This window comes from Centruroides vittatus, unplaced genomic scaffold (genome assembly GCF_030686945.1).
Source record: "Centruroides vittatus isolate TY-2023 unplaced genomic scaffold, ASM3068694v2 contig_905, whole genome shotgun sequence".
Lineage (NCBI taxonomy): Eukaryota > Metazoa > Arthropoda > Arachnida > Scorpiones > Buthidae > Centruroides > Centruroides vittatus.
The window spans coordinates 1152884-1176324 of NW_027122595.1; the positions used below are offsets into that span (position 1 = coordinate 1152884).

The 23441-nt window shown below is 31.1% G+C and overlaps 1 protein-coding gene across 1 annotated transcript in view; it reads right to left on the reverse strand.

Moving 5' to 3' along the window:
• The window catches only part of LOC136984185 (1-acyl-sn-glycerol-3-phosphate acyltransferase epsilon-like), a 62761-nt gene that overhangs the window by 22762 nt on the left and 16558 nt on the right, over nt 1-23441 (reverse strand). Inside the window, exons 2-5 of the mRNA XM_067281117.1 lie at nt 20840-21035; nt 16965-17043; nt 10010-10125; nt 1789-1875 (exon numbers count right to left, since the gene is read on the reverse strand). Of these exons, the coding sequence (XP_067137218.1) occupies nt 1789-1875; nt 10010-10125; nt 16965-17043; nt 20840-21035 (478 nt within the window). The remainder of the gene's footprint in view (nt 1-1788; nt 1876-10009; nt 10126-16964; nt 17044-20839; nt 21036-23441) is intronic.

A 23441-nucleotide genomic window follows, 5' to 3' on the forward strand; every position in this document is an offset into this window, starting at 1 on the left:
AATACATAAAAAGTTAAAGGTATATAAAAGAAAACAATTCTCTATGTTATTTACCTTCAATTATTATTATTATTATTTATTTATTTATCTGCTGTTTTTATCACATCCATGTTATCATCATCACTATTACATTATTCAGTACCTGTTTTCTTAGTTTATTCACAAATGTTTTAAATTTTATTTTATTATGTTCACTCAAATATAAGGTACAGTACATACAGTACATATTAATTTATACATGCTCATCCATAAATTTCTTTTTTTTTTTTTAATAAGACAATTTTAGACAAATTTATTTCAACATAACTGATTCCATTGACATAAATTTGTTCAATATTTATTGTACAGCAAAGTGAGTTCAAATCACTGTCTTCCATGATATCAAAGTCAAAAACTCTTCACTTTCCATGTTAAGCGCCTGTGTGTGAACACTGAATTTGATGTTTACATCTTCTCATATGGAATCATCCCTAGTTTCATTTAAAGCATTGGAAATGAAATATTTCTTGAAAGAGTGCTACACAAGTTTTTCTGGGATTTTCATCCAAATACAGTCGAGTCCGCATAAGTCAACACCCCAAGGAGAAGTGGAAATGTGTCGAGTTATCCAATGTGATGACTAAAACAAAGTTGGAAAAAAAACCACAAAACTACAATTAGGAAAATACAGTAGTGCATTAGAAAGATGAAAAACTGAAAAATTTGTTTAGTGTTGTTTGTTTTGAGCATGTTAAGTGCTCAAAACAAACAACAACTTTCTTTATCAATGATCATGAACGCCTTGAAAACATCATCTTCGCAATTGTCAATTTTTGGCAAGTAACGTCTAAGGATTCTTAATGCCTCTAGCATGAGAAAATGCAAAATTGGATTCTGGTGTGACGTTGATGTAGATTATATATTTTCTTTTTGTTTATCTGTTATTATTTTATACATAAAAATACATAAAATGTTAAGGCATTTTTATTAATATGTATATATATATATATTAATTATATATTAATAAATAAATTGACTCCCCCTCCTTAAATAAAATGAGTTTGCACCACACATGCGGAGTGAATTCATTTTTTCAAGAGGGGGTGACAACTTATCAGAGTGTGGGACAGCAAAAGTATGTCAACTTATCCAGTAGTGACAAGTTGAACAGTGTCAAGTAAACCAGAGTTTTTTAACATTAATGCGTATGTAAGTCGGTTGTGACCACAGAAAACTGACTACTTAACCAACGGTGTCAAGTTATCTGGGTGACGACTTATGCAAAGTTAATTGTACTTATAATGTTACTTTAATGGGCTAACAAGATTCCGTTATGTTAACCTCTTAAATATTTAATGTCACAAATATTGATGTAATAAAATCATTAAAATGATGCAGGAATTAGTGGCAGAAACATGGCACTAGAGGTCACAAATTATGATGTATTACAACAAATCTAAGACACACTATTTTCAGAAGTACTAAAATCTAAAAAGTACATTATACATTTGAGTAAATATAATATTTTAAAATTCTTGTATTCAAAATTCAGCTAAATACAGTATATATTTTTAAAAAGATTCTATTTGGTACTTTTATAAATGTTCTATTCTCCAAATATTCTATTTTGTTGTTTTATTTTTGACTTAAGTTGAGTACAATCTAAAATGAGGCCAACACATTTTGGAATAACTTTTGACATTCACAAGCAAACAATTTTGTTTCTTGATTCTTCATTTTCTTTTTAAATATTATTATATTGAAAATAATATATACGTAATTGTTTATATGAAAATCATTACAACTTACAGGTATCTTATCATCTCGTAAATAACTCAAAGCAGAATTCATTTTAGATCCATCAAATTTTCCTCTCTTTACAAAAATGCATCCATGCTGAAATATAAAACTAACTTTAAATGTAAGTAATTTAATAATTTAAATATTTCAAATTTGCAAACTGATATTAAATTTAAAATTTATAAAGTATAGTGGTGCCTCGTATAACGTACGCTGCGAACAACAGACTTTCTGTTTGGCTGTTACGTGAGACAATCAACGGACTTTCTGCGATCAAATGCAAATGATTTTTCCACTCCTCTGCCGTTGCCATTGACAATCTACTATTTTTAGATGTTTTCCCAGAAAACATCTAAAACATCTTGGCTTCCCAGAAAAGCTTCTTGATGTAGGTATTTTGGAAAACAGGTGTTGAAGAAGAGAGAGAAACAGACCACCTTGGACACATTTTTCAAGAAGCCAGCTGCCAAAAAACAAAGGATGGAACAAGAGGAGTTGACCCTGCAAGCCCCGGTAGCCTCTCCTGAATCTGACTCCAATTAAAAAACAATAAAAAAAACCCACTGCAATGTGTAAAAAGTGTGTGCCTGTATGAATGTGTGAAAAAAGTGTTTCTTCACCTCCTCCTCACAACATCTGACTACCCAGCATAATTGGTGACTGCTCCATTTTCATTTTTTTTATGGTACAGTACGATTATTTTATGCTGCAGAACAAATCAGATGTTTTAACATGTATTTCTATGGGAAAATGCGTTTTGTATAATGGAGTTTTCACTTAATGGACATGCACCTGAAACGGATTAAATACGTTATATGAGGCACCACTGTATTTAATATGTAAGAGGTTTTTGTTTCAACCTCCAATCATGCAAGTAAACAGCCAATTGAGTGAAAGGAGGTGGGTATGCAAGGAGGGTGATTGCACATCCCCTCCACTTTTTTTTTTTTATTAATCAGGTACAAGTGACATATACCAGTACATACACAATACTGCTTAGCACAACTGGGTGGCAAACTACATACAGTCATCATTGTACAAAGGAGATATTAAATGTGCATAACAGTAAATGAATAGTATGGGTGAGAGTGGACTCTGTCACTAGTCACAACACATGGGACTTAACACAATAAAAGGTTGGATAGCTTCCCAGAAAACCGACAATGTTCAGTACTACAGTCAGTTTGAAATATAAATCTATAAGAGTCTTGAAGGACCTGTAGATTTCTGTGTTTTGCAGGAGAAGACTTTTATGGCCCATTTATAAGTTTGTAGCCTAAAATTTACTGTAAGTCCTTTCTTTCTTTTTTGACTATAGGGCAGTTGAACAGGGTGGCTTCCATCAGTTATGTCGCAAATAGAGCACTTATCACAATCAATAATTTTGAACCTGTGTAAGTAGCTTTGAAAGCAGCCATGGTTCGTCATAAACTGGGTTGTATTGTGATCGATTTCAAGCTAATTTATCTTGTAGATACTTTTAATGTCTGGAAAGTATGAGTAAGTTATTTCATTATGGAAGTTGTCCCAAAACATTTGCCATTCTTTTAAAATATAGTTTTTTATATCATTGAATCCTGTCACAGATGGTAATTTTCTGTATATTTGTTGGCTCTTTCATTGCCAATATTTCCCTGGTGTCCTCTCAGCCAATTAACGGAGAAGGCACTATTTGAATTTTGTAGCATAGTATTAACATTATTTGTAATCAGGTGAGTATCAGTATTTTGAATTATGTAAATAGCTGTTTGGCTGTCAGAATAGATGTTAATGTTATGATGTGGATATTTAGCAATAGTCTTCCACTGCAGTGGCAATTGCTAGCAGTTCTGCTTGTGTAACACTGCATGTATTGTCAATTTGAGAAGTTTACTCTCAATTTCCATATATTTATGATATATTACATAACTTGCATCAATGTTATTGTCAATTTTAGATGTAGTGTGTATACATCTATGTGATTGTCAATGATTCAGAGTAAAAATATTTTCTTTTACTTAGGTTCTGGATAAGTGTGTAAGGGATCTTCCATTCGAAATCATCTTTTTTAAGTCAAAACAACTTCTTGCTCAATCCCTGGGAAGGATAAATCAACACACTAAAAACCTTTTTTATATCCCAGTATGAACAGCTTTAGATAAAAACTAACATTTTGGACGAAAAACTTGGTCTTCATCAAGTTATTGACCAGTAATCGGGTAATAAAATTTGAAACTGGAATTTGAACAACGTGTTTAAAATTATTTTAAATTCCAAATTATTTAAAAATTAGAAACTAATTTTTGCCGTACATGCTACTGAAGTGATAAAAATATTGTTACATTACCACAAATAAATAATACGATGTATTTGCTGGTGTAGAAATGTTAGCAATGCGCTAGTGTTGTTCATGTTTTTTTTCATAGCACCACTTCCATGCATACAAAATATTGGCGGTGTGAGTTATGCGAATACCGAGTACAAAGAAACTGGGATTTTCAAAAACAGAATCTTTAATTTGTGTGATAAGATACAGGAACTTGTAGGATGCCAGCAATACAAAAAATATCTCTCCCTGACAAGTAAATATATATATATATATATACACCTTATAACTAAACTTATAACTGATTATAACTAAATTAGGATAATGGGAAAATGAGGACGAATAAAGTAAAGGATAGACTGAAAGAGAAAAGGGTACCCAAATTTTACGGCGTTATCATGGTGCGTTATATACAATGGTTGGTGAATCTCTTCTTAATCACGAACGATGTAACTTTGTCACTAAAACGTAAATTCCTTGACAGACGGGGACAAAAATACTCTTGAACTTCTCTTCTTTCGATCCGAATTTTTCTACGCTCCCTGGTACTTCTTTGTCATCTCCACGTGGTCCCAAAAACGTGGTGGAGAGCTACCTCTGGCACGTCTTTCCTTCTCGAGTCTTTGCCAAAGAATGACCACTCCGTCCCCGTTCTGCCCTGAGGGCCGCATACCGTCCCATTGTCCACAAGAGACCACCTGCTGTTGCGCCGTTAAGCACCGGTCAGGCGAAAATACCAGGAAGGGAAGATAATAGTACTAGGAAGAAGGAAGGAAAATATATATTCTAATATAATATAAAATATAACTATACAGTACAATAATGGCGTTTAGCCACAGCGGCATCTTTTGCATTAATACAGTTCCTGGCCAGGCCAGACTTTGTATATTTCCAACACTTCCAGGTTGCAAAGGTATTGAACCTGATCTGACATTTTTACCAATTTGGACCTATGGAGGTCATCTTGTATTTCAGGGTCTGTGGCATAGGCAGCTAGGACAGTAATATGCCTTTGGTTGGTGATATCATACCAGTGTTCCTGTATTCTTTTGCTTAGTGAGCGCTTTGTGGATCTGATGTATACTAGATCTCGCTGGAATCTGTGGTCTCTGAGAGGAACCATATAGACACCCAGTGCTTGACTTTCATCTGTCCTGTCTTTGTCATTGCGCAACAGCCCATATACTGTGTTAGATCTCTTATATGTGATCTTTGTGTCTTTATGGATAGCAATTTCTTTATAAATGGAACTTAGATGTTGGTTGTATTGCACCACTATTATGTTAATTATGTATCATGTTCAACCATACCTGTGCTTTACTGCTATGTTTTCAATGTGCCTTAGTTCAGCCACAGTATCCTTTCATCTAATGTGGTGTGTATATGCCCTTCTAGTTAGCGCACAGAATGCAGAGATCTTGTAAGAAAAAGGGTCCGCAGAGTTCAACGGAATAAATATTGGTATGTAGCAAGGTTTATAATATATGCTGGTTTGCACTCTATCTTCTGCTCCAGTTTGACAGTAAGGCCATACGGGTTGTTGTTCATGTAATCCATGAAATCATTTATGTTGGGCTCAGTCTTCCAAAGAATGCAGATGTCATCTACATACCTTTTATAAACTAGGATGTTAGGTAGGAATAGAGGTATTACCTTTTGCTCTAATTGTCGTACAACCAATTCACATAAGTGCCCTGAGATGGGGCTGCCCATAGGTACGCCCTGTTTTTGTAAGTACGTAGAGTTGTTGAAGCGGAAGAATGAGGTATAGCATAAGAGGTGTGTTAGCTCTAATACATGTTTACGATGCATACCTGCCCCTTCATGGCTTAGTAACAGATCCCTAAGTGCACAGAAGCATGGTTGTATTTTCGAGGGGTATAGGGAGACAAAATCAAAGATAGTAATGCATGCAACATCTGTTGCTTTAACTTGTTTGTATGCATGAAGGTGGTGCTATGAAAAAAAAAACATGAACAACACTAGCGCATTGCTAACATTTCTATACCAGCAAATACATTATATTATTTATTTGTGGGGATGTAACAATATTTTTATCACTTCAGTAGCATATATGGCAAAAATTAGTTTCCAATTTTTAAATAATTTGGAATTTAAAATAATTTTAAACACATTGTTCGAATTCCAGTTTCAAATTTTATACTGGTCAATAACTTGATGAAGACCAAGTTTTTCATCAAAAATGTTAGTTTTAATCTAAAGCTGTTCATACTGGGATATAAAAACGGATTTTAGTGTGTTGATCTTTTTTAAGTCTCTCATCCCCAATGGTAATGTTGTTATCATGTTTCAGTTTCCATTTTAATGTGTAGTATTTGATTTTTGAGATCCATGGGGGGGCTTTTCTAGCATTTCTGAAGGCTGTTAGTAGGAGTCATTCTGTAAGCTTTGGTGAGAATTAGTAGTGCTTTCCTTTGGGCTGGTAGTAGTTTATTTTTATTATGTATTTTGTGAGTGGTTTCTTCCCAAACTGGGCTGGTGTCGGTAATTATTGGAATAAATATCATGTTACAAATTGAGTCCATAGCATAAGAGTCATGCCCCCAGTTGCTTTTAGCAACCTTAAAGGAAGATTGAAAGATTAATCCTGTGTTTTTACAAATGTTCTCAATATGTGTGATCCAAAGTCAAGTGTAATACCTAAATATTTAATGTTTTTCTATATTTTTATACTTTCTGACCCCATCTAAATTGTCAGTACTCTCTTGTATAAGTTTTGAGTGCCTGGCTTGTTCTAGACAATTCCTGTCGTTTTTCCTGAATTGAAGATCAGCTTGTTTTTCCCTCCCCATTCGCTTATTTTTGACATATCCTGCTTTCCTTTCCGTTTGAGTTCTTCTCTAGTGTTACCCATCAACAGCACAAATGTATCATCTGCATATGCAATGATTTTGTCCTGCCTAAATATCTGAATCAAAAAATCATTAAAAAGGACACATAATAGAAGTGGTCCACAGGGTTCAGCCTGTGGACAACCCCTATTATACTCATTCATTATATTTCCTGTTTTGTTGGCAATAGTTCTCTTATGAAGGTATTCTTTCATCAGTAGATAGACATTTCTGGGGTATTGTAGTTGCTTGAGTCTATAAAGAATCAGTGGCCACCATGCACTGTCAAATGCATTCTGGATGTCTATCCTAAGTCCCAAAACATATTTATTTCTGTCAAGTAGTCCTTTGATGTTGTTGACTGCCACTGTGATAGCATGAACAGTTAACCTTTGCTTTCTAAAACCATACTGATTGTCACTCAGTAGGTTATTTAACCCTTTTCCGGCCTGGAGTACCAATCTATCGTTACCCTAATTGTTAAGCAAAAAGGTCAGGGTACCGATTAATCGTTACCTTGTTAACAATCGATTTTTATAAAATTTATCGACAACAGATGTCAGCATTTGATGTCTTGTTTTTGTCTGTTTCACATATTTTTGTCCAGGTGGTGTTTTGTTGACTTAAAAATTTTAATTATTGGTTTTTTTTTCTTACTTTTTCATTTTCTGATAATTTTTTATTTCATTTTTAGCATATTCATGCAATAATATTACTATAATAAGTTCATTACTGCTATAATAAGTTTATTCAACTATAATATGTTAATGCATTATAAATATTCAAGTTATGACCTTCAGTTCTGATATTTTATATATTTTTTTAATTTTTAATTTTTTTTAAATCTAAAATATCAGCAAATGTTACATCTATTGCTACTGGTAATCATATGTTTATTACAAATATATATAATCTTGTTTGATATGAAATGAATACAGTATATTAGTTCATTATATTAGTTGAAAACAGAATAAAGTTTAGATTTCAAACAAATGTTTGATATAATGTGCGATAATTTCACAATGAATAAACATACATGCATAAATGTTATATCAAATTGTACAGAACAATATTCTATGTTGTTCTGGCTCAGTGACAATAAGAATGAAGTAACCAGACAATGTTAATTTTGACAAAAAGTAACAAATTTTCAAGTTTGAATGTCAGTTATCTTATAGGCCTATTATTTTTTTTTCTCATAAATTTTTCAAACAAACTTTATTGAAAAATGTGGTATTTAAAACTAACTATATTGATAAATATATGTGATTTTTTTCATATGAATAAAATAATAATTTAATTTTTGGTGAATTTTTAAAATAATATTGTCTGATTCACCTATTTTGCCCTTGGCCGTTTTACAAAATAAACGTAAACAAGGGGGCATGGCAAACAGCAGGCTAAGGGTTAACTCAAGGTGCCAAGAGAGTCTGTTTGTAAGCAGTTTTTCCATTACATTCCCTAGTGTCAGTAACAGGGAAATCAGTCTGTAATCTCCAGGTTTATTTACTGTAGGAACAAGTACTAACTTGGCGCTTCCATTCCCTGGGGAAGATGCTGAAATGTAGGCAAGTGTTGAAGAGGTGAAGAAGTGTCAGGTTTATTTTTCAGATTTGTTTGATTATCTCTGGGGTAATTCTGTCGAGCCTGGGGGTCTTTCTGTTATTCAGGTTTGCCAACTTCTTCATGTGTGAAAGGGGGTGTGTCAGGGGTGTTAATATCTATGTTTATCTTGTCTCTGATTTCACTATGAATGTTGAGATCTTTGTTTTCATTGTCTTCCACACACATTTTTGAAATATAGCTTTGATGGTAGTTTGCAGATCATTTGTATGTCCTGTAGTTTCCATGGTGGTCATAGCAAGAGTGTTTTCTAGCTTTAGTGCCAGTATTCTCCCCAGGATTCCAATTTAGAATCTTTTATGTACTTTTTGTATTCTTTTTTGTAGCTGTAAATGTTGTTTGTAGATTGATTTTTGTAGACCATCACAATGGTGTAATGATGTTGGAAATGGCCACTGCCACTTCCAACATCATTACACAATTGTGAGCTTATTTGCAGACATGTCAACATAGCTGCTATGATTGACTCTCCTGCCAAGTGCAAATTGTGTAGTGTAATCCAGTTTCTTCAAGCAGAAAGGAATAGTGCTGCAGAAATTTGTTGAAGAATGAGCCAGGTATACAGTAAAAACTTTATGAGTGATGGTGTTGTGCATGAATGGTGTAGGAAATTTAAAGAAGGTTGAATCAATGTTCATGATGAAGGGGGACAAAGACGCAAGTCTGTTGCAACAGAAGACATTGTTCAACGAGTTGACCAAATGGTGTGAATAAACAGGTTTACCATAAGTGAGTTGTGTGTGGAATTTCCTGAAGTTTCAAGTTCACCTGTTTACAGGATTGTAACAGATCACCTACATTACAAAAATCTTTGCGCTGAATGGTTTCCAAAGATGTCTGATGACCACAAAACTTGCTGAATGGAAGCAGCACTGAGGTTCCTCACCTGTTATGAGGCTAAACGTTTTAATAACAGGTGAGGAACAATTTTTTTATATCAATTGTAACTGGAGATGAGACTTGGATTCAATATGTCACTCCCGAAACAAAACAACATTCATGACAATGGATGCACTCAACTCACCAAACAAACCGAAAAAGTTCAAACAAACATTCAACAACAGGAAGCTTATGGCTACTGCATTTTGGGACCAAAAAGGTGTGTTGCTTGTTGAGTTTATAGAACCAGGGACTATGATCAATGACCTATTTTTTGAGGAGTTTAGAAAGTGTTTTAGAGTGGCATGAAATACATTTTCTCCAATATATAATTTTATATACCATTTAAGTATCATTTATGTATGATTTACATAAATGGTACTTATTTTATTAATCATTGAATTTTATTAATATTAATGGACATTTGTTGTAGCAGATGGTTTTTCATTCTGATATCTTTTGCATTTGTTCATTCCAATTCTTAAATGCAAAGAAGTTCTAAGTTTATTAGTATAAATTTCAGTTTTCTAACATTATGTTTGTATAATTTTTCATAATTAATATGACTTACTTGATAAAAATAAAATCCATATAATGGAATGGCTTGTAAGGAGTCTTTCATTACATATCTTACATGACCAAGACTGCCTTGTCTTTCTGCTAGCATATGGACTACTATCCAATCCACTGTTATATAAATAATAAAACTAATAACATAACTATAATTATTTGAAGTTATTTATTTTATTAACATTTAAAATGTTTTTGTAAAACTTAATTATTTAATAATATTTAAATTACTTTTAAATCTACTCATAAGAGCATATACTTGCAAAATTCTGTATAATTCACAATAACAATAATAGACTTTATTTCTAAAAATAGTAATAGTTTATATTCATCATTTGAGTTTAGAGAAAAGTAGAATTTGATTCACAATAGAAAAAGGATGAAACATTATTAAATAAAAACAGTATAAAAAAAATTCATATTCATATCAATGAAATCTGATTTCTAGAAAATCCAATAACAAACAAAAATTTAATTTCTGTTTCTTATTTGTATTAAGATAAGATTGTCACTTTCTCCTGACCTGTTTAATATGTACATTGAGAACATTATACAAATAATAAAGAGTAAGACAAAATGAATAATAATAAATGTGAAAAAGATACAATGCATTAGGTTTGTTGATAATATAGTGATAATGCATAATTGAAAAAAAGAAATGAAACATATGCTTAGTATACTGCATGAGAACTTACATCAGTGGAACTTAAAAATAAACATTAAGAAAACAAAGGTGGTGATGATGTAAAGAACACTAGGAAGACAAAAGCTAATTAACATCAAGATTGATGGAATGGCATGGCAAGATTGATGGCATGTGGTTGTTCCACCTACTTTCCATCAATCTTAAAGTAAGAAATTTTACTTATTTAGTGACTGAAATCAAAGAAGATAACAGATGTATAAAGGAGGTCAAGAAAAAGATAGGATTTGTGAAATAAACTTTTGGAAACAAAAGAAATCTGTTAATGTTAAAACACTTAAGTACAGAAGCAAAGAAAACATTTATTGACACATTTCTCTGGAGAAACTTGCTGTACAGAAGTGAATGCTAGACATTAAGAAAGCAAAAGTCAACCCATCTGTAGGCTGCAGAAATATGGCTATAGATGAGAGTAAACAAAACAAGCTGGACTGAACAGAAAACAAATAAAACATTTCTGAAGGAAGTGGCAGAACAAAGGAAGTTAATACAGTAAATAGGGATAATAAAAATTAAATTTACATCATGTTATTAGGCACAATAATTTCCTAAAAACTTCAAGCAAAATTCTTGGAAAGAAAGGAAAAGGAATACCAAGAGAAAAATATCTAGAATAGGTCAATGCTTCAATGAAGTCCCAAGACTGTTATAAATTAAAAACAGTTGCAGAGGAGAGAGAGCATTAGTTGCAGTGACAAGACATAGCCTTTAATAGATAGCCAGATTTGTAATACTGTGTTATACGGCAGCTATATATTTTTTCCCCTGATAGAGGGTATTTATGATTTCTTTTTCTTCATTCCAATTTAATAAATATTGTCATCTGTTATATCATCATTATGTGAAACACATTTCTAACATCTATTGCTTCTATCAAGACCTGAAATGGGTTATAGTAACTGATTTTCCTTTTACTAGACATAGGCAGTTATTTTCCTAATCTAAAATGTTTCAAACATGTTTATCATGTAACATTCCAGAAAAGGAATTCAAGCTGGAAAATAATTCAAGAATATCACAAAAACTACTTTTTCACTTTCCAGCACAATTATTTAATGAATAAAACAAATGTTTTTGTACTGCTTTACAAATCGTTTCCAGGTCTACCTACACATTAATGTATTTTTGTTCTATTTCTTCAGAATATTCAAAATAGGTTTACAACAAATTTTAAATTTTGGAAATGACATAAAAATTTAAATTTCATTTTTTTTTATATGTTTAATTATAAATAAATTTACATGTATAATAATTACTTATCATATAAAAAGGAAAGAAGTTTAAATTTTTATGTTAATTACAAAATTTTAAAAATCCCTGTAAATGTATTTTGAATACTCGAATGTTCTAGAAATAGAATAAAAATACAGTACATTAATGTAAAGATAGGCCCTGAAGATGATCTGTAAAGCAGTTCAAAGATGTTTGTCCTATCATTCTATCTATGCATAGTACTTCAAAAATATTATTTCAATTTTAATATTTGAGCCATTGATTTTGAAAGTGGGGCAAGTCCATTTTATGTTATTGCTAGATATTTAATGGTTTGCATTTGAATGGATTTAAAAATATTCGTAAGCAGTAATAGACTTATTTTATATTTTTTGTAGTCCTATTTCATGTAAATTTAATATGCAGTAATGGTTATCTGTGTTAGGTGGAAAAAGTCATGGTTTTGGTATGCGCCGATGGACTTGTATCACTTTCAAAAGCAATGATTTGTTGAAAATGTTGATTTTCTATAAATGGAATATAATTATAATAACAAAAAATTGAATAGTTATTTATTTACTTATTTATTTTATTTCAACCTTTCATACTTCTTTCAAAAAGCTACAATAAAACAAGAATAAATTTAATTTTATAGGAAAAAGTGGAGAAAATAATAAAAAATATTCAGTAATAAGTTTCATGCATATATTGATAATTATATTTCTTAGCTTAGATGGTGCAGATTTCTACAGTATTCATGATAAATGGGTGGTACACAGGGTAATAAATCCATATCTTCATATTTTTCTTTAGTAATAGGCCTAGTTTACGCATTTAAAGATAATACTATTTTTCCGAAATTACTTGGCCTACCCTGTTTTGATGATAAATCGAGAGTCTTAAATTGCAAATCTTTTTCCATCAATGTTTTATAAAACAATTTATATGATGCATTTCTTGAAAATCTAATCCAAAAAATATTTAACCAATTGACAGTTTCTCCATCAGTATTTTTTGTTCTTTTCAAAACTGCCACCTCCAGAGGTTTGGTTGATTAAAAGTCTTCATTTTTCATTTCATGTACTAAAAATGCATCATGTTTGAACATTTTTGTATTAAATGACAATGCTCCTAAACTGTCGTTATTTAGAGTGGACTTGCCCCACTTTCAAAATCAACATAATAAATATCATTAATGGTATAAATTACTAGTAACAAATTTATACTGATACTAAAAGATATTTATTGTGAATTGATTAAAAAAATAAATTTTATGTTAATTTGTAATAAGAATCAGCTTTAACTATTTTTTTCAAAAAATGGACTTGCCCCACTTTCAAAATCAATGGCTCATTTATACTCTATAAATATTAACAATTTTCATGAGTGATAAATGTAAAAAGACTTATTAAAAATTTTGATTGTCTAGACAATATTGGAATTCCTAATCTATCATATGATTCTTCTTCTCATAAACTGTAAAATGTATAAGAGCAACTCACTTTTAACAAGATCTAATCCGTAAATTATGTGTTTATTCAATTATTTCTGAGTTTGCCTCATATGCATTTGGCAGGTTTAGGTTTGCCTAATGAAGTATTTAGTTAAAAGTATATTCAGACATTGCTTATAAATACAACAAATGATATATTGCCTAAGAAAATGTAAATTTGCTGCAACTTCAGTCTTTGTTAGTAAAATATATACAAAGCTACATTAGCCTCACTAATTTACTGACAGAAATAAAAGATTTAAATGGAAACAAATGTATAAAAAAACTGAAATGATGCAGCTTTGAAAAATGATAATTATATACATTATTAAAAAAATGCCAACATTTCAAAAAATATTTTACATTTTAAGAGGTTAAAGTTCTGACTAATTGAACTTAAGCTCTACTTTTTTAAAGATGTTTATTATTATTTATTAACTCTGCATTATTTTAAATTACAATGTTTTATTTTTCATACCATTTATTAAGTTTTACTAAAATATTTAACAATTATTTCATTTATATATCTATTATTAGTTATTACTGCTTACAAAGAATAATAAATTACAACAGAAATGTACAAAATGTTCCAAAATAATGCAAAATGTTACAGCTACCAAAAGTTAAGAAACTACCAGGTCGTTCAATAAGTTTTGTTGTTCAATAAGAAAAACATGATTTTATGGTTTGAAATACATTTTATTATTCAATATAATCTCCCTGAACTTCAATACACTTGTTCCAGTGATCTTCTAATTTATGGATTCCATCCTTGAAGTGAGAATCCGGAAGACTGTCGAAATACACTTCCACGGCTGCTATTACCTCTTTGTTCGATGAAAATCGTTTTCCCACGCATAAATTTTGAGATGTGAAAACAGCCAGAAGTCAGAGGGAGCTAAATCTGGCAAATAGGGAGGATGTTGCAACAATTCGTATTTTAATTCACTGATTTTCACAATGGTTTTTTGAGCTGTGTAATAGGGTGTGTTGTCTTGATGAAAAATGATCTTTTTCTTCTGTAAACCAGGTCTTTTCTCACGAATTTTTACATCCAGCTGGTCCAAAAGGTTACAATAATAATCTGAGTTTATTGTTTTACCAGTTTGGAAGTAATCCAAGAACAAAATTCCTTTTTCATCCCAAAAAACTGATGCTAACACCTTCTTGGCCGATTTCTGGATCCTAACTCACTTCGGAGCCGAAGTACCGGGTTCATACCACTCCTTAGCCTCGTTTTGATTCAGGATCATGGTGGTAGACCCAAGTTTCATCCATTGTGATGAAATAATGCACAAAATCCTTTTTATTCTTTATAAAACGCTCCAAATGTTGCTGAGATAGTCGCATTCAAATGTGTTTTTGTTCATATTGTTAGCGAATGCAGCACCCATTGTGCACACAGTTTTCTATAACCCAATACTTCAGCCAAAAAATCACACTGCCTAATGAGATCCCTAGGGCTTCTACTAAATCTCTATCGGTTAATCAACGATCTTCCAAAACCATAAGCTGTATTTTTGCTACGATTTCTGGTGTTGATGCATTTTTTGGACATCCTTCACGTGGATTGTCTTCAAGATTTGTACGACCACGTTTAAATTCAGAAACCCATCTTTCTACTGTTCTAATTGAAGGTGAAGAGTACTTATACACATTTAACAATTGCTCATGAATTTGTTTTGGTGCTACACCTTCCAAAAATAAGAATTTTATCACTGCACGATATTCAATTTTTTCCATTGTAAAAAAAATACACTGACATGTCAACTTTGAACAGCTGTAAATATACAAATGAGTTGACAGATCTACATAAAACTTCACAGATGTTCATAAAATAGTAATAGTATTTTTAGAGAAATAAAGCAACAAACCTAATAGCACCATTTCTTATCAAACGACAAAACTTATTGAACACCTAGTATGTAATAGATACGTTAATCCATAACTAAAATTAGCAAAATTAGAAATTAGCATTAAGTTTCCAATAAAGTATGGTATTGGCAAGTGCCAAATCCAACAGAGGGCGCTCAAAATGGCTGCCGAAACAGGTAAGGAACTGACCATGTGTTTGTTCAATGCTTGAGCCAATTCACTTTCCATCGGTGACGACTACTGCGATGACCAAATGGAGAACAAATCATTGAATTTATGTAAAATTCTAGACTGTATCGGTGACAGGAAACATTGTCTTGTAGAAGGTGAAGCTGTTTTGGATGCTGGACACATCGTATTTTGTGGATTAAACTCTAACAACAACACTGAAAGTTCATGTTGTTGCTTTAGTGTTGCAATCTCAGATATTGTCGTTTTAATACGTCTCAATTACGGGAAGAATGCACATGCAAAGCGGGGCTGTCTGATTTTCGTAAACATGCAATAGCAGAGCATAATACTAAAATGAAAACAAAAAACGTAAATTAACTTATATTTTCAATTAAGAATATTTTTAAAAATTTGACTGGAAAGTTATCTCAACATATGTGTATGAAGATAGAAAATTTACCTATTTTCTTTCTGATCTGTGTACAAAAACAATTTTTCGACAGGCATGTCCATTTACAAAAAAAAATTAGACATTTTCTTTTTATGTGGACGGCTTCAGATTTTCAAAAGAATAATTTTCAAACTTGAATTGGAATATTACTGCTACGTCATGACTACATGAGAATTATTATTTAAAAATAAAATAAAAGACTATCGTGTGTAGAATCAAAACACTTCTCACTTTATATTATTGTTAATTGTCTTCTTGGACTTTATTTATTAATAGGACTTTATACTGGTGTTTAAAGATTGGCACAGTAATGAGAGTTAGTTCAGGAAAGAACAAAATTTCTTTATTATATCACCTGTAGTAATAAAAACAGAAATTATTACTACATGTGATATAATAAGGAAATTTTGTTCTTTCCTGAACTAACTCTCATTACTGTGCCAATCTTTAAACACCAGTATAAAGTCCTATTAATAAGTAAAGTCCAAGTAGACAATTAACAATAATATTAGAATTTAAGGACAGTAAGGCTTTTACAATCACTTCTCACCTGTTACACATTAACAGGTGAGAAGTGTTTAAATATTTTAAGCAGTATACACCATGTTCCAATATAAAAACATAGTTTTATTTATCATAATAGTTATGTTCAGTGTTGTTGTTAGAGTTTAATCCACAAAATGCAATGTGTCCAGCATCCAAAACGGTTTCACCTTCTACAAGACAACGTTTCCTGTCGGTTCCTTACCTGTTTCGGCAGCCATTTTGAGCGCCCTCTGTCGGATTTGGTGCTTGCCAATTATATCCTGTATTTTCAAGAAATATTCTTTTGAATTGTTGTTTATGTTATGAAATATCCTTTGTATATAAAAACTGATATCTTTTAAGAAGTTATTGAATTCAGTTATTTATTTATTTATTTTATTTTTTTTAAAAAAAACTGTGAATTTAAAATACTTTCATAATAAATAAGTTTCAAAAACATTTGCCTTATTAGTTGATTAAATTGTTCACTTAACTAATACTTGAAATAAAAACATAACTAAACCTACTAGTACTTTGATGATTGCTCATGTAAATCACTCTCTCCTTCTTCTTCATCACTTCTAATGCATCACCATGAAATATTATCTATAATATTAAAAAGTTACATTTTTATACAAATTTTTATTTATATTTAAAATATGTTTTGCAAAAGTGTTGTTATAAATTATTTGTAGATACATTATCAATATTAATATTATATAATAATGATATTAAGTAACTGTCTTTTATAGATTTTATTTTTTAAAATGTTTTATTAGCAATTTGTTAAATTTTTCAAGGTTTTTTTCAGTTTATAATTATTTGTTTAATAACTGATTAACAGTATATTTAAACAAAAAATACAAAAACATTTTAATCCAAATATTTCTAGATAAAAGAAATAGTGTATTGAAATATAATCCAAAATATGCCAGGTACAACATTGTTTTGGAGAAATGAATCAAATTGTTCAATCTCATATTTGCATATTTGGATTATTACATTTTAACTAAAGGAAAAAAAATTAAATTTATTGTTAAATTCTGTATAACACCTTTACTGTTTATCATGTAGAAAAATATCTTGAATGTAAAAATACCAAGTTTTCTCAATTCTAATGTACAATCAAAACTAATGCACACTCAATTTTTTAGATGTCAAAAAACAAAAAAACAAAAAAAAAAGTTAACTTTGTAAGAGCAAAAAATAATTGTGAATTTAATATACACTCACAAAAAGTGATGCATTTAAACAGCCTTTTGAAAAGCATTTTATTTTCAAGTTTTCAGTGCTTCACTATGTCCACATTTCTGAATGTATTCATTTATATGACTGTTAAGTACAGAGAAACTGAGGACCAACACAAAAATCACAGTCAAAATTACTGTATGATAAATGTTTTATTAGTGTTATTTCATATTTCATGTTGGTAGGCACAAACATGAAAGATGTATACATATATTCCAGTAAGATATTATATATGTTCTTTAGCACAGTGGATAACATAGATGAATCGTTTATAAAGCTGTTTAACAACGAGTTATTTGTTGGACATCATTCACTTGGCTTGCTGCAATTCAAAAGTTCAGCAAACTGTTCCAGAACCAAAACCAAAATTAAAACCATAGTAATGGGAGGGATGTATTACATGTTTATACCAATGTCATATACACACAAATTGTCAACCAGAGTGAAGGGCGAACAATGTGAGAGGCTGCATTAAGTTGACTTGGTGCCTTATTCTAATGTTCACCCCAATTTTTGAGACCAGAAAACTCCAAAGAAAAATGTGCATTAGAAGTGAGCAAATGTGATACTAAAGTTCTCTCTCTTTTTCCTAGGTAAATTTTTTAAATACAGATAACCCCCGTATAACATGGGAGTTACGTTCCAAAAAATTGCCATGTTATGTAAATCCGTGTTACATGAAACAAAGAACTAGTACAAAAAGGGGGGTTAGGTTCCAAAAATTAAAAAACATGCTATTATATTTTCATAATTAAGATAAATATCTTTATTAAAGTTTTCTTAAGTGATACATATTAATATAAATTAAACAATGTATTCTTCGTCATCACTAAGCACTATTAACTGAGGGCATTTTCTTTTTTGGCAAGTTATCCTTATCCTCTGAGCATTTTTCTGCATTATCTTCAGATCCATGCTTTACCTTTTGCAAAAAGTATGTAATTTTAGATTGCTTGCTTTTAGTTAAAAGATCTTTATAAATTTCCTTATATGGTGCTAAGCACTTACAAAGAATAAAGCAAGTATGGAACAAGGGAAAAAACATCTGGCAACATCAAAAACAGAAGCATTGAGATCTGGCAACATTGAAATAAGTTTCGAGAAGGACCATGTGTATCGACAGAAAGTGGAAAAAGAAAATTTATATACTTAAGTACATAAAAATTTATTACATTTCATGTAGTACGAGGGTTTTACCCAATTCTTGAACCATGTCAGAGTGAATCCATGCTATAAAAATATTATACGGGTTATACGGGGATGGTCCCAATTCTCAAACCGCGTTAGAGTGAATCCATACTATAGAAGTGCCATGTTATATGGGGGTTACCTGTACTATATATTACATCACTTAGAAAAATCTTTGCAAATTTTCTTATTTAAAATAATTAAATAGTGTATAATCCAGAACTGTTGTAATAATGCATGCCAATTAATAAACATTAATGTGCTATAAAAGTGAATAATCAGCATTGCTGATTGGGACTTATAAGCGGACCTTCAATGCAGCCAAAACCAAAGCTATTTTGCTGTAAACAAAATACAAATATCACTGTCATTCTATAAAACTAAACAATAGTGACATACAGTGGAAGAAATTACACAAGTATCTTAATATTTTTCTGGACCAGAAACTTCAATGCACATACATGAATATGTTATAGCTAAAGCAAAACAAATTGAAGGACAACTTTCTAAACATGCCAAGTGTACACGAGGCATTAGCTTTCATGCTACCTCTTAGATTTTAAAAGGAGCAAGCAATTCAACCCATAGTGTTTTATGCTGCCTCAAACTAGGGCTTGCAATTCATTTGATTATACACAATTTTAGTGTCACATTTATGATTATTAAAACCAATCTGATTAAAAAAATTGGTCTGAAAATTTTAACTACTGCAAGTTATACTACTGTAGAATTTCAAATTATATAGGAGTTAAGAAATAATATGTTAATTTAATAATAATAACTTGTCTAATTGTTTTGTAAACTGCTATTGCATTATAGGTTTAAAATATGTAACTATTAAAATTGTTTTAAAAAATGCATTTATATTTTTAAGAGTTTTTTAGGAGTTTATTAAAATGCATTATGTATAATATTTATTATGTATATAATATTATTATTATTTTATGATTTATGTTTAATATATATTATATGTAAATATATTTTATATTTTATTTTATTTATGAATTAACTATAAAGCTGATTTATATTTACAATTTATATTATAAATTTTGTTTATATATAAAAGATATGTAAAAGGTTCATCTAGATAGCAAGCAGCTAAGTAAGCAAGCCAATAACAGAGTCTGTTTTATGTATAACAAAGTATGTTCAAAACATTAAACACCAAGTTAATCATGAGATATGCACTCATCAGAATTAAATAGATATTTAACTCTGATAAGTGCATATGTTATGCTTAACTGGTGTTTTTGAGATAAAACTAGATTTATCTCAAAAATCAGAACAAAATACATATACCTATATAAAAAAGTTATATTTTAGTAAATGCATAAAATAAGACTATCCCCCATTTAAACAAAATTTCATATGATAAAAGAATGGAAGTATAACTTACACTAAAAATTTTTTGATCAAAGCACTTTTGTCATTATCAAAATTTTGCTATTAGTAAATGTAGTAATTTTTAGAAAACTAAATAACAATTGTCTAATTAATAACGTTCAAATGTATAAAGATGACTTTATATATATTGACAATATTCAAGATGTTTTCAAGTTTATACTAAGATTTTAAATTCTTTGTAAATTCTTTATTTTTATTTTAAAAGAAATAATCATAATCTTAATATAACATATGTAGGTAGAAGTTACCTATAGGTAACTTCTACCTAACATTCTACCTAATTTGTACAGTATATACAAATTAACTAAAAGAAACTTCTACTTGTATACATTTTTGTTAATTATCCAAACTGTTGTCCATACACAATATGAAACTTTATTAAAATAATTTTATAGTACTTATTTAAAAATAAAATAATCAAATCTCAATTATCGTTCATATTATTTCAAAAATATGTATAGATTATGTTTAATACATTTATTATTTTAAACATATTCAAATTTTAAATATTTTTGCATTAAATTAAACTTTTGATACTCAAAAATTTATAAAATGTGCTTACCTCCATACCCGATAGATTTTCAAAGAAGAATAAAATGAAACGTTGATAACAACAATAACATATATCATCACCTTTTTGATAAATCCACGATGGTAAAACAAGTGAAAATAATTTCCATACGAGCCATAATAAATAATATGGGGGAGCTGATCCAATTATAATAACTGCAGGAATTAGCATTCCGAGTTTTTTCTTGCTGCAAATAGAAATAATATCCATTGTTACTAAAATTTAAAAAAATAATGTAAATCGCTTGTTTTATGCGTTTGGTGATTTTCACTTTCGCGGTAGCGACGCTTTGTATTGTTGTCAACCAATGGCGTATTCTGATATAATCTGAATACAATCATAATATAAGCATAACACGCTGCCTATATGAATATATTGGGAATGTCACGTGTCATGAACTCGTTCAGCGAATCGTCTCACTGAACGAGTTGGTACCAGTGATATTCTCAACACATTTAACATACTCGAGACTATTATAGGCAGCCTGAACTAGTCATGAACAATTCTGTGATTTAGTACTCGAAGTGATTCGTTACTATGGTTTCTTAATATCGGTGATTTTAATGCATATGATTACAGTTTTCTGACGGAAATGAGAATATTTCCGATTTCTAAGCTTAAAATTACTATTAATTGCAAGTATGCTTAAAATGACTGAACATGTGTTTTAAGCCGGGTACCCACTACAGGCTGGTCTCACTACTGCGAGTACGAGATAAACGCGCATCGAAACGTCACCGTTATCACGACAACAACGCTCCGGGCAGCAGTTCGTTTCTCACGCGAGTTGATATACGTGCGAGACTCTCACGCTAAACACGCTCCTTGAAACACACGTGATCAATGAATAGAACGACGCCTTTTTTCCTTAGAAATATTACATTCGAAAACAGATGTACAAGTTTCGTTCACTAAGAACAATTACTTTTATAGCTTGAAAACTAAAAGCATCGGCTTCTCTCATTGGTCGAGTGATTGAGATGTTTCGAGCATATGGTTGACTACATTCATACGTTTACGTCAACATAGACGCATGGACTTGTGAGTTTATGCATTTAAACGCTTAGGAGAACAAAGAGCATCTGTTGCGTACTCGCAGTGGTGAGATTCGGGGTGCAAACCGATTGCTATTTTGAAATAAGCATGCATAGATTACATCACTTCTTTTTTGCCGTAGTGCGGCTTAATGATGGGCGATAAACATAAAGTGATCAATCAATCGGTTCATCGAATGGGACACAAAGCATTCGATATTCTATCAAATATTTAATGAATTACTTGCGAAATCATCAAATATTTTTAAAACAGAAAAAGGGAGAACCAAAAAGTATATCAAAACTTTATTGCACTTTTAATATACAGTGCTATTTTCCGAAGTCATATTTTAAGTAATTTTTTCTATTCTTCATATGTAATGTCACTAAACTATGAGTTTCTCCATTCTTTTTAGATGTATGTGATTCCTGTTATCTATTTATTTTTATTTTTGTTTGATTTTTTTTTGTGTGTGTGTAAATCGTATTTAAAGCTATGGGAAAAACCCTGTCTTTGAGTATCAATGTTCCAACCACGTTTTTTTTTTTTTTTTTTTAACTCTTTCCGCCCTGTGGGCACTAAGAGGGCCTCTTTTAGAAGGCCCATTATGGGTTCGGCCAGGCCCACAATGGGGCGACCGGGTGGTGAGGGACGGGGCCCGACATATCCGAACGGACCACCCCTCGAAAAATTCCTGGGGATTATTCGACCCGCTCGGATTCGATCCCGGGTCCCCCAGAGCAGTAGGCTGCCACCTTGACCGCTCGGCCATCCGGCCTTTCCAACCACGTATAAGCACTTTACCGCGAGTTTATAAAGCTCCAAACTCAACTTTGTATTTCTCTTAAAAATTAATGGATCGTCTTCCTAGAAAACTATCAGTGCTTACAAGAATTCAAGGTAGAAACATTCTATTAATCGAATGTTGGCCAAAGCGATTAAGGTCGCTTGACTCTGGAAAATCCGAGATAGAGTCCGGATCCTCCAAAAATCCGGGCGGTCGAAAAAAATCCCCAGGAATTTTTCGGAGGGAGATATGTCCAGATATGTCGAGTCCCATCCCTCATCATTCAGCTTCTGTTGTAAGCCGGCCGAACCCATAATAATGGTCTTGGGAAAAGGCCTTCTTAGTGCCACAGAGCGGAGTTACAAAATATCAATAAATTAAAAATTAGTCGAATGTATTCATCACAGGTATTTTACTAAAAATCAGTATTTATTACATCGAAAATTGTACAAGTTATTACTGTATTATCGAAAATAAATTGATCAGTAGAAAGTTATGATGAAAGTAATTGCTGTATTGTTCTGAAGTGCCCGTGAAGAATAGAGATTATTTATTGGACTTATTTTTTCCAAATTGGACTACAATAAAATTTGTCATTTTCTGGTCTGTGACTCTTTCATTTTTCCTTATCACCTAATAATTCGATTTTCGTGACAACGATAATCTATAACTGATTGATTACTTAATGCAAAACCAGGGCTGTGGAGTCGGAGTCGGAGTCGTCAAAAATTCCCCCCGACTCCGATTCCTTTTTACTTTTCCAACTTGTTA